The 12600-nt window shown below is 48.8% G+C and overlaps 1 protein-coding gene across 2 annotated transcripts; it reads left to right on the top strand.

Moving 5' to 3' along the window:
- Positions 1-4507: 4507 nt before the first annotated feature.
- Positions 4508-12031, top strand: GPX5 (glutathione peroxidase 5). 2 transcript variants are annotated; one of them, XM_002928643.2, is made up of 5 exons: positions 4508-4632; positions 7449-7602; positions 10106-10223; positions 10649-10748; positions 11825-12031. In XM_002928643.2, the coding sequence occupies exons 1-5, from the start codon at positions 4546-4548 to the stop codon at positions 12029-12031; spliced, it is 666 nt and encodes a 221-aa protein (XP_002928689.1). In that variant the 5' UTR covers positions 4508-4545. The 2 variants fall into 2 exon arrangements, with proteins under 2 accessions (XP_002928689.1, XP_011234802.1); XM_011236500.2 differs by lacking the exons at positions 10106-10223; positions 11825-12031 and having other exon boundaries at positions 10649-10710.
- Positions 12032-12600: the final 569 nt, after the last annotated feature.

Below are 12600 nucleotides of genomic sequence, written 5' to 3'. Positions count from 1 at the left end.
GATGGCTGCAGAGGGTGCGTATTGAGGTGACGCATATTTATTCTTTCCCTGGGAGCAGCAAGGGCCAGAGGCACAGACTGGAGGCTTTGCAGGTGGGAGGGCTGGGGTTTTAAATGCTGTGGGTTCCTCAGATTCCGGTGGCTGTGCATGGACACGGAGCTCTTTCCCACGCCCTCCCCCAGCCCATTAGGACAGGAGTAACAGACAAGAACACTGCCTAGGGGAGCACACAGCCTTCCTCTCACTGCCTCCCCAGCCTAACCCCCAAGAAGCAGAGCTCTTCTAGCCTTGCTCCTTCCTGGAGGCCAGGGAGGAAGGCTGCGTCAGTGACACACCCTTCGGAAAGTCCTTGTGCCAGGCCAGCCACCTCTGTGAAGTTTCAGGGCCATGGTCAGGCTCGACCAGAGCACAGCCCCAGACCTCAGCATGTTTGGGGAAGGAAGTCAGAAGGTTAAGAGAACATGAGGATGAAAATTAAATGCAAAAGGACAGTGGTCTCTCTAGGACTTTCCTTCATTTCCAAACATGTTTTATGGGAAATGGAGCTGAGAGTGGAGAGACAGACGGATCTGGAGTAAAAACTCAAGTGTATGGTCTCGGTCCACACTATTCTGAGACTTTGCCCAAGTCACGCCCCCTTTCTGACCCTCACTTTCCCACAGCAAATTCGAGCAAGGAACCCATGTCCTCCGCGTGCGAAGGGCTCAGTGGGAGGGCGAAGTGGGGTCACTGGTGTGAAGGATGTTTGTGAACTACAGATATTATATAAGCATACGCAATATTATTTTAAAGGAACGGGTCTTACGCCCCACACTTGCACCCGGAGTAAGGAAAATAATGGCGGTCTGCATGGGGATCTCACATGCCCACAGAGATGACCTAATTCAGGGAAAATATTCAAGTAAAACTGTCCCCAAGTAAATGGGGACAAAACTCTCTAGGTCAGGTTCGGGTTGCAGAGGCTGGGTTTGAATCTGGGAGGAAGACTTGGACAGCACCTGTGCAGAAGTGGAACTTGTCTCCTTTATGATCAAAGGCACACAGCTTCTGTTACTTTCAGCTAAAACACATGAAACTTGGTATTGATTTTCAGGGAGGATGAAGTCATTAACAGGCTTTATTTGAGTCTTTAGGCCACAGCTCACTAGCTGGATGACCTCTCCTCAGGAGAGTCCCAGCTCAAGGAAAAGTTGGAGTCTGAGTGGGAAAAAGCAGGCAGTGGTTGAGACATAGGGATTTTCGCCACCCTGCCTATTGAAGATTATGGACTACTTGCAATTGTAGGATTTTCAAAGTCAGAAAATGACAGGAGTTTATGGCCAGGTTAGATCCAGACAGGTTTTCGGCCTTAACGCTATGGCTCAGGTCACAAACATTGCCACTTAAAATCTTGTTTGATAAAACTGCATCCCCGGCCTCTCGGTGGGCATTAATGTAGAGATACTTTGGAGCAGGGGTGGAAGCATCTGGAAGTACTCAGAATAACTGACCTCCAAGTCCAAGAGTCTAAGTCCAAAGAGGTGTGTTTTAGAGAACGTGTGGATTTAGGGTGTGCGCAGAGACTGGCAGGAGGGAGTCCTGGGGGGGTGGTTGAGGGCACTCTCAGGGCAGGTTTGGGGACCTACCTGTCCGGGTCTGAAGTTCTGCTAACCCGGTTAGCCTGACTTTATCAGTGGGGCGTCAGCTGGCAGGTGCCAGAGGCTCGAGGCTGCAGGAAGGGAGGAACCTGGAAGAGAGAAGACAAACAGGGGATTATTTCCACATTCCAGACAGGAAACTACAGGGACTTGATCAGCGGCCCTGGTGGAAGGGGGAGAGGAGGCAGCAGCTGCTGCTTACGGGTAGGGGGACCGAGACAGGAAGTGCCCCCTGAGGCCTCCTGTGGACAGTTCCGGAAACTTCTCCCAGACAGAGTTCTTGTCTTGGGGAGACTACAACAGTGGGATACAGAGACGGGGAGACTTTAGGCCACTTGATCTGACCAGCGAGGCAGAGTTTAAGATGAGAGTTTCTCTTCTGCTCTGGGAGTTCTTGCGTAAGTTCTTGCAAAGATAGGATGGTGAAGAGAGGCGGGAATTTCAAGCGGTAGGCGGGAGCGGGGCGGGATTCCACAGGACTTTGGGGAAATCGGTTTTTCTGTGTCTGCTCTGCTCGTTTCTTCCTCTGTTGAGTAAACATGGATGTTTACCTTGGGGCCAGGTCGGGGCTTGGAGTTTAAATGAATCATCTTTGTTTTTTTTTAATCAGCCGTGTCAAGTTCACATTTTTCTCCCAATTTGACAAGCGAAAGCCGGAGGCGCAGAGGGTAACTTGCCCCAGGTCACAGAGTTTGGGAAGTAACAATTAAAACCGTGATTCTTAAGGCTCCAGGTTTTAATCTCCATCACTTTGAACCGAGAGAGAGGGGACCAGGCGGGGGTCAGCACCTGCGGGCAGCAGACACACAGCCCGGGAACGCGGGCTCAGCGGCCTCCAGGGCTGTGGGACTTTGCGGCTGGGTCAGAGGTCATTGTTGTAGGCTCGCCCTCCCCCCACCAGATTAGAGGCCCCTGAGGAGAGAAGAGGAATCTGGGGGAACAAGTAGCTTCTGTGTTCCAAGAGACTGAGGAACGCCCAACTCAAAGAACTGAGCCGAGCAGACTTGAGTTTTCAGGAGGTGGAGGCCGCGCTCGGTGTGGCCCTGGGGGGGCAGCTGGAGGCAGGGCTGGCGGGAGAGGAGCTTACAGCAGGGGAGGGGGAGTTAGCAGAGCGAGCTGGCTCGCAGACTGGGGGGGGGGGCTGGNGTGGGAAGAGAGGTGACAGGAGGCAGCCCGACCCTCCTCAAGGAATCCAGTTTCCAACGTCTCCTTGTCTCTCACGGCAGCCGAGCCCAGGGAGCTGCTGCTCTCAACTCCGACGTGGGAGTCAAAGCTTGAGAACAGCCAGGCCACACGAACGCTCCCCCTTGTTTTACTCATTGGCCTTCTTGTCGTCAGGGGCCCCCAGTCTTCCAGGATACAGAGCTGTTTCCTTGCCAATTCCCCCGACAGCCGGGAAAGTGGGAGTGAATTGGGGACAAAACAATTTTTGAAACATGAATATAGTGGGGGGTGCCCGAGTGGCTCAGTGGTTAAGTGTCAGACTCTTGATCTCAGCTCAGGTCATGAGTTCGAGCTGGGTGTGGAGCCTATTTAAAAAAAATAACACGATAAGACAGTCATTGCACAGCCTAATGATGACAAAGTGCCATAAATTTAAGAGTTTGATTAACTCAACCCTTTGAATCTGATGTCCATGGCGGGGGGGGGGGGGGAACTAAGTGATGTTTTAAACTTCAAGGGGCTAATAATCTGATGAGGAATGCACACGTTTTTCAAGAACACAAACAACAGGAATGTTAAACATTTTACCCATGGGGAGAGGGGAGGGAGAATGGGGTTTGGGAGTCAAAGCCTGGGAATAATACACGAAACAAGACAGGGGCCTTGCAAGGACAAACGATCATGAACTCCGGAGCGCGATGAACTCAGACCCCAGCACTTGGGGTCCAGAAGTAGACTGTATTGTACACAAGAGGGAGAAGGATCTTGATAAGCCTCCCTGAGGGGTGGGGTGGGGACTAAATATGTCATGTCCGTGGGCAATCCGGCAGTTCCTAGGCTCCCGGTCTCAAGCCAACGACGAGGGCGGTATCTTTCTTCTTAGAGGAATCTGTATCTCCTGTCCTTATTCTCTCAGGTCCTGGGGCTTCCCGGAGATGAAGAGCACTTTTAAAAGAACTGCATTCAGAATGGTGGATTACCCTCCAGAAAACTGCAGCCGGGAGTCCGCCTCCCCCGCCTGGAGTGCCAGAGCCTCCTGGGCCTGACCCATGACACCAGGGCGGGTGACGCCACCCACGCCTTTCAGCTTTGGCCGATCTGATAAACACAGAATACATCCTTTCTTTGATTATTGGGAGGGGAACATTGTATCCCAGCACAGACGCTGTTGGGTTTATTGTCTGCGGCCCGTTTTCTGCAGGGCTGGCTGCTTCCCTTACTGGTTTGTCAGCACTTGAAGGCTGTTGTATAACGAACATAGACATGGGCTCCCTTCATACATGTCGAGAACACTTTTCCCTCCTCGGGGCCGGTTTCCTTCCAGATCTCTTGAGAGGTCCCGGGTGGTCCACACATCATGATATCAGGGATGGTGTTCGGAATGTCTGTCGTCCCGTTTGCAGTGACTGCACTGCAATGCTGGGAAGCGCTGTCTGCCTCTGGACCCTACTATCCATGCGGTTCAAACACACAGTAATCGTCAAGGACCATGGGTGCTTGCCCTCACCTGTTCATAATTCTGCCAGAATTTATACGAGTCCCAGGTCCTCATCGCACCGGTGAGCACTGAGTGCCCACGGGGGTGTGTGTGGGTGAGGATGTGGTTTAAATCCTACGTCCCCACTCATGCCCCAGAAATCCTTGCTGCCTTGTGCCCGGCCTGCGCAGGCTTGGCCAGCGCATCAAAAGGCTGCCGGGCTGTGCGAGATCTCAGCCTCAGACACAAGAGCTACAGACACTGGTCATGACTGCCCGGTTGAGGGCCGCCTACCTTGTACCTCTTCTGCTGGTCAGCGTCACGCAGACAAATGCCAAGCTTGAGAAGATGAAAGTGAGTGACCTCCAGAGATGGCGGGGTAGGGCTCCAAGGTCGAGTTACTGCTCTGTCCTGCTGCAGTCGTTCTTGTAAGACTCTGACCTCGGCTTTCTTTCTTCTTGTAGTTTTCCAGTAACCTTTCTTTTCTACTTGCCTATTCTTCCATCCTAGAAATGGGTGTTCCTTGAGCTGAATACCGGTAGGCGAGAGTCTCCTTACTGTGGTCCTTGCTGTCCTGCATCTCTAGTTACGGTGGCCTGGACACCCTTCCAGCCACACCAGTATCTGCACCAGAGCTGGGCCCAAGGCACAGGAAGGCAGCGGGCTTCACAGTGGGGGGCACGGTTTGGAGGACAGGGTGGGCTAAGCCATCTCTGATGCAGCTCATGGGACACCTAGGGTGAGGTGGAAAAAACCAATGTGGAAGTTTTACAGATGGATAAAGTCAGAGAGTTAATCAGAGAAACATAACACACAGGCAAAATAACTGGAGGTCTAGGGGCGCCTGGGGTCTCAGTCGGTGAGGCAGCTGCGTCTGGCTCAGGTCATGGTCTCAGGGTCCTGGGACAGAGCCCAGAAGGGAATCTGCTTCTCTGCCCCTTCCCCCCTCCCATGTGTGTGTATTCTCTCTCTCCCAAATAAATAAATAAATAAATAATTGGAGGTCTAAAGCAACTGGATTTAGAATCAGGAGTGTTGGATTCTGGCCTCAGTCTAGCCCCAGTTCCCGGCTCAGTGGCCTTAATGTCGAACCGTGTGTAGAGCAGTGGGAAGGGCAGCTCTGGGAAGGGCGGCAATGGTCTGGGTGACCTGGAGGCAAAATGGAGTCATGAAGTGAGAGGCAAGCAACCTTCCCTCCGTGTAGGGGGGCGACCACTTCCGGTCTCGGACAAGTCCCTTCGCCTTTGTCAGCCTCTGCTTTCTCATTATAAATTTGTGGGCAACAGGTGAGCCACGGCTGTGACACTAGAATGTGCTCAGGGAAAGGCAGCTCTGGTGCGGTCTTCCTACCATTCTGAAAGTGACAGAGAACCTCCTGGGTGACCCTCTACTGCTGAGAGTTGGTGTGGCTTTTCTGTTACTCAGCGCTGCCTTACTGGGTATGAAGACCTGGACCCCGGGCTATAGGATTTGCTTAGTAAGCAGCTGAGTCTGGAGGTACTGGCGATGTGTCATATGCACTTAAAGACGTCTGAAGCAGCAGTGAGTACCGGAGGAAGCGGGCCTGAGAAGGACTCCCCAGGTCCAGAGTCTCTCTACAACCCCACACCCTGGATACCCAACGTGATTTTCAGTAAATTTCATTGCAGTAGCAAAGGAAAAAAATAAAAGACCAATTCTTAAAAACGTTTAGCTTAGAATCATGGAAATCGAGACGGATGACTTCATATAGTATTCTCTTTCCGCATGTCTCAGTCTTGCTGGGATGTGTTGTGTATGCACTCGGGAAAGTGCGAGAGCCTGCGTGGAGAAGGCACCCTTCTGCCCAGGAGCCGGAGCGAGTACAAGAGCCTGGTGAGCTAGTGACAGACGCAGTTGGCCTAGAAGGTTGGAGAAAGTCTGGATTTGTTTGTGTTGCATCCGGGAAGTGGCAGTTGGCTAAAATCCTTTCTAGTCCATTGGATTTCCAGGGAGGCTGGTTTAATCCTAGCTTAAATCTGGACCTTGCTTATCACCTTACGTCCCTCTCCCCTTTCTTGGATCGGTTCCTCTTTGTCTTTTTCTCACCATGTAGTTTGGTGGCTTCCTTCTCACACTTCCTGTGTCATACTCCCGTGCTCCATGGGCGACTGGCAGCAGCTTTCCCAATGTTGGAAAAGGGGTCCTTCACCGACCCTACGTGGATAGAGTGGAGGAAGAATAAGGTGAGATCTGCCTTGTAGAGGAATTTAACCTGAGAACAGGCAGCAAGAATGTCGTGGACAACTTATTTCTCTTATTTGGAATTTATTTGTGTTACGTGGAATTCTGCTCAACTACGTTCAGGAGATTTGGGGAGGAATAGGATAGATGGAGCCAGTGATGGAGGTGAGGATTAGATTCCCAGAGCTGAGTGGGGCAGGTTGGGGGGCTGGTTATGCGGCATATGGGTGCTGCCGGAGAGATTTCCATGGCACTAGCAGATGATCTCGTGCTCTCCGTCTGCTGCTGGGAGCCACAGACAGTTTCATAGCAGTGGCTTGTATGATTATCATAGAATAAGAGAGTGACAGGAGAGAGAAGACTACTCAAGACACAGCTAATACTAGGTTCTAGAATGTTAAACCAGGAAGGCCCCTTGAGGACCTGATCGGAACCTAGATGAATGTCTTCATTTTACCAGTGGGGAAGCTGAGGGTCAAGGATGAGAATTGCCCAGGCTCACAAGAGAACGTGGCAGCAGAGCTGGCTTCTGATTCCCAGGTCAGAGCTCTTTCCACTGTAAGCAATCCAAAACCTTCCCTTCACTGGGAGATCCAGGCAAGGTACCTTCAGTCCAGAGCCAAACAGAAGCACGAAAGGCAATGAGATTTTCATTTTGGCCTCACTTCCTCCCTGGTCTTCCCATCCCAGCTCATGAATCTCTGCTCTGTTCATCTCATCCCAGCACATTTTCTGGTATCCTGCCTCTCCCAGGATAATAGGAGGGGACACTTGACAGTTCGTTGCTCAAAAACCAGTGGCTTCCAAGTCACAAGACTTAAGTCTCAATCCTGTCATACACACCGTAGACAACTCCTGTTTGTTTCTTGGTTGTTTCAGTTAATACGAGTACTACTCTTTGAGTGCTTTGAAAGCTTACACAGATGTTAGGAATTGTTGTTATTAATATCATGTTTTAAATCTTCCAGATGGACTGCTACAAAGATGTGAAAGGCACCATCTATGAATATGAAGCCTTCCCTCTGAATGGAAGCGAACACGTTCAGTTCAATCAGTACACGGGCAAGCACGTTCTTTTTGTCAACGTGGCCACCTACTGTGGTCTGACAGCTCAGTATCCTGGTAAGAATCCACAGCCACATCTCCTTGGGACTGAATTTTCCAGCTCATTATATTCTAAATCATAATGAGAATTATATTCTCGTTACATATAAAAATCAATGCTCATGATCAAGTGACTTCATTCCCTGATGTCAGGAGCCACCAAGCAATGGCCCACAGGCCCAATCTGGCCAACCCGCTTTTATAAACAAAGTTTTTTTATCCGAACATAGCCACGCCCCTGCACTTACATACTGATTTCATACCACCAGGCAGAGGTGAGTAGTTGATGAGAATGGCGATGGAGACCATCTGGCTCGCAAAGTCTAAGGTGTTTACTATCTAGACCTTTATAGAAAAAGTTTGCTGACTCCTTCCCTATGTCCTGCCTCTGCTTTGCTCCTGAGAGTTCCAGGAGAATCAATAAATCTCTGAGGACTAGGGGTCTCTCCACAGATTCCAGAAGTCTCCTTGGTAAATACCAGAGACAGGATCGATGTTTTTGAGACTTTTCCAGAATTTTACAGATAACCTACAGAGAGGGGGGATGGGGTTTTATATCAAGAGCCGTGTTTGGCTGGAGAGCTGGTAGGGCAGGCGCTGATAGAGGCGAATCTTCCCGCTCCAACTCAGCGCTTCCTGGACGTAGATTCCCCCTCTCTGTACATTACTCAGGAAGGGATTTTATCTTTCTCATACCTCAGACCATGTGATTTAGAAGACGATGAATAAAGAGCACAATTAAGGGTACCTGGGTTGTTCAGTTGGTTAAATGTCCAACTCTTGATCTCAACTCAGGTCTCAATCTCAGGGTCCTGAGTTCAAACCCTGTGATGGGCTCTGTGTTGGGAGTGGAGATGACTTGAAAAAAAGAAATAATGAATGGGATGAATTTTACCAGAAACAGAGGGACTTATATTTAAACTAACAAGAACTTCATCTTTTGTTGTTTTTTATTATGTTTTGAATAGGTAATACCTTCACAAGTCTCACAAATTATAGGAATCTAAAAGTCTAGCGTGAGAAGACATTCCCCTCTCCTTAGACGACTGGTACTGTCATGCGTACAAAATATATAGAGTTTTTTTCTGCATCCCCTCCCCATTTGCAGCATAATGTAAACACTACTTGCCACTTTGCTTTTTGTTTTAATTAATAAAGTACTTTAGAGTTCAGACCATCTCCTCATTCTTTTTTAAGACTGAATAACACTGTGTTGGACCATAATTCATTTTACCAGTTTACAGTGACTTTAAAAATCAACTTATTTAGTTCCCACTCTGTAAAAACAGACAAGGACACTAAGGAATAGTTGCTTAAGGACTGAAAGACAGGATTCCTAATTTATTGTCTTTTTCCTGGAGGAAGTGATCATGTACAATAACTGAAGATGGGGGGAAGGATGTGGGGAGAGGTACTGAGGAACCATATGGAATCAGGAAAACAATCTCTAGTTTGTGAAAAGGAAAGAAAGAAAGATAGAAAGGGAAGGAGAGGAGAGGAGAGGAAAGAAGAAAGGAAAAGGAAAAGGAGAAGGAGAAGGAGAAGGAAAAGAACAGGACCAGAGGAACTACCAGTTGCCCAGTTGGCCATGCAGAATCTGAGTGGGACTGGCTAGTGTTGGTCAGGGGACTGAAGCCATCTAGCCCAGAAAGTGTTAACAGAGAAGTTGATTATAAAAATCTGAGCAATCAAATTGGAAAACACTAAAAGGGAAGGCGCAGTCTTGTGTTTTGGCATGTCAGTGAGGACCATCAGGTAGAATGTATCTTTGACATCCTGAGGATTGTTGAAGAACACCAGGAAGCTAGACCTGGAATTTCTCTGATTCTCTTTGCACCTGTCAGGTTGATCTCTGCTCCCCAGGGGCATCCAGTCTCTACTGAGGAGAGAAGCCCATTCTCGTCATCTGTGTCTTTCCCTTTAACAAAGAAAGATTCGGTCTAGCAATTAATCAACCAGGGAAGGCAAACGTGTGTGTGTGTGTGGTTAACAAAAGACATAACATAAAATTTACAATTTTAACTGTTTCTAAGTGTACTGTTCAGTCATGGTAAGTGTAGTCACATTCTTATGAGACAAATCTCCAGAATATTTTCATCTTATCACACTGAAACTGTATCCATTAATAGCACCTCAATACACTTTCCGTAAGCAGATGCACCTTCCACAATCAACAGGAACCTGGTGAGGTTCTGAATAACTGAGATGAGTGGGGAACGTCTCAGAAGAAGGGAATCAGAGAATTCTCTGGGATGGGACCCGGTCACCCCTGTTTTTCAGGAAGGGCCCTCGGCTGATTCTGATGTGCCACAGATTTGGGGAATGTTACCCTATAATAAAGGGCTTTTGAATGCATGTCTGGAGCTCCAGCATCTAACCTCAGCCCTGCCACCAAGAGTCTTTCCAATCTAGAGATTTTTCCTTCCTGAGGCCTCTCTTTCCTTGAAAACGTGTACAGATCGTTCTCTCCACAAAGCAAGTCTCCAGTCAGGCCTCCTTACTGTCCCTTCTCTACCCACAGAACTGAACACACTTCAGGAGGAGCTGAAGCCCCTGGGCCTGGTGGTGCTGGGCTTTCCCTGCAACCAATTTGGAAAGCAGGAGCCAGGAGAGAACTCAGAGATCCTGCCGGGGCTGAAGTAAGTGCCCGCCTGGATCCCCAGAGGAGGCCTCTGTCTGCCTTTCTTTGGTCTCCAGAGCCACTTTCATACTGGGAACTTCCTGGGCAGGTGGTAGACTGGGGGCAGCTGCAAACTGACCTCAGCGTTGTCCGACCCCGCTGTGAGTCTGGCAGCGTCCAGAGACTCTCCTTCTCCCTGGGAGTGAGATCTGGAGGGACCACAGAAGTTCAGGACAGACACCGCTGGAACAGAAGCAGAACAGGGAGCACAGCAGAACAGAGAAATATTATGTGAACCAGGGAGCCCAAAGTCAAGGAATGGCCTTATTTTCCCTTCCCAGCCCTGTCTTCCGCACCTTTTTCCACATCCCCTCCCATGGTGCCCCATCATAGCTTTCTCTCCTACTTTCTGGAACTTCCTGGGAACATTGTGGCTCGTTGTAGGTATGTCCGTCCAGGGAAAGGATACGTACCTAATTTCCAGCTTTTTGAGAAAGGGGATGTGAATGGTGAGAAAGAACAAAAGATCTTCACCTTCTTGAAGGTGAGTGAATTATTGACCCAAACCTCTTCTTCCCTAGTGTTCCTAGCATAGAGCTGGTTCTGGTGGAAATGGACCCAAGGCTCATCCCTGGAAGTGGCATTGGACTCTTGGCAAGACGTCTCCACATTAGCACAGAGATCGGGGTTTAATTTGTTAATATTTATGAGATTCTGGCTTTCGGGAGGGAGAGGGCTATGTAGAGTGGTAGTGTTTCCAAGGACCACCCTCGTTTGCTCATTGACATTCATTCATTCAAGGTACGTTGGCTGAGTATGACGCAGTTTGCTAAATTATATGGATATAAAGGAGGATAAGACACAGTCCCTAGTCCTTGATAGGTTCCTACTGGAGAGGGGAAAGTAGAAATCAACAAATTAATACCATGTAGTAAGTGCCTTTTATGAAACACTGACTTTTAGATACAGAGAACAGAAGGCTGACAGGGTCCCTAACCACCAGCTGTTAATTGTTTCTAAATGCTGGGTGGCAAGCCAGCGCTGGCCCAGACAGATATTTTTATATACCCTCAGCAAATTGAAGAAAACAGGGCAGTGTAAAGAGGGTTTCATAAACTCAACAGACTCATAGGGTTTCCCTTTATTCTAAGATTAGGACCTATATGTAATTTATTCTTATGATAATCTTTTTTTAAATTAAATGATGAAGTGATGCTGTTTCTCAAAAGTTCTATTATTTGACAAAACAAAATGTTGGAACTCCATGTTGGTCCCAAAGATATTTTTGGAATGCTACTGGACCAGAAGCCCTAAGACCTGGGAAACCGCATTCTAATCTAAGCCATTCGCTTTGCGGAAAAGGAAACTGACAGCCACAGAGGTCACATATCTTACTCACAGTGGCGTGGTTTGTGATCACAGCGGTTACAGAGGAACAGGAGAAGGGAACAGACTTTTGCTGTTACATCTACAACCATCTTGATAGTTGGCATGGTGGCAATCCAGAGGATTTGTTAAGAATCACAGGAAATCAGAATATCTAGGCATGGGAGGGAGCGGATTCCCTGTGGGTGACAATAGCAGAAATGATGCTGTTTGTTTGTTCCATCTCTGTTTCAGCTCTCCTGCCCACACCCCTCTGAGGTTCTGGGCTCATTCAAACACATATCCTGGGATCCCGTAAAGGTCCACGACATCCGCTGGAACTTTGAGAAGTTCTTGGTGGGGCCTGATGGAGTCCCTGTCATGCGCTGGTTTCACCGGACTCCCGTCAGCACGGTCAAGTCAGACATCCTGGAGTACCTGAAACCGTTCAAAAGTAAATAGGAAGGCCGAGTTTGGGGGAGAGCCACCCTGCTTCTTATCTGAAGACCTTTAAAAAATTCCCTATTTCACTACACTCTTCCTAAATGGCCTCCACTTGACTAAATCACTCTATACCACCAGAGTTCCCACTCTCTACCAAGTAGATTTATATTTGGAAGGCTACTGATATTTCTCCTTGCAAGAGTATATATGTGGGAGAAGAAGAAAAGAATGGAAACCCTAAATCCTCAGACCTCTGTTATACATTTAATCACTCCTCTCCATCAAAGGAAAATCAGCCTTCCGTGAGGATGATTCCGTCTGCCACGGCATCCTGAAGAAGAACGTTCCTAGACAGAATGTTCCCCCTTCTCTCTCTACCCTGAAGCTGTACAAGTAACAGTGGGAAGGTAGCCGCACAGCCCGGTTCCACCTCACAACACTCTCCCTCCCCCAGGACAAACACGCATTGTCAGTTTCCAAATCTTCTCAGATCAGTGCTCATCCATGACACCCACCCTCCCACATGCACGCTGACTGGTCATTCTGCTTGAGGGGCTCTAGGGTGGAGTGGGAGCAGGAGACTGTCT

Source organism: Ailuropoda melanoleuca, chromosome 5 (assembly GCF_002007445.2).
Source record: "Ailuropoda melanoleuca isolate Jingjing chromosome 5, ASM200744v2, whole genome shotgun sequence".
Lineage (NCBI taxonomy): Eukaryota > Metazoa > Chordata > Mammalia > Carnivora > Ursidae > Ailuropoda > Ailuropoda melanoleuca.
Note: the sequence above shows the minus strand (reverse complement) of the source record. Positions and strands in the feature narration are given on the sequence as shown.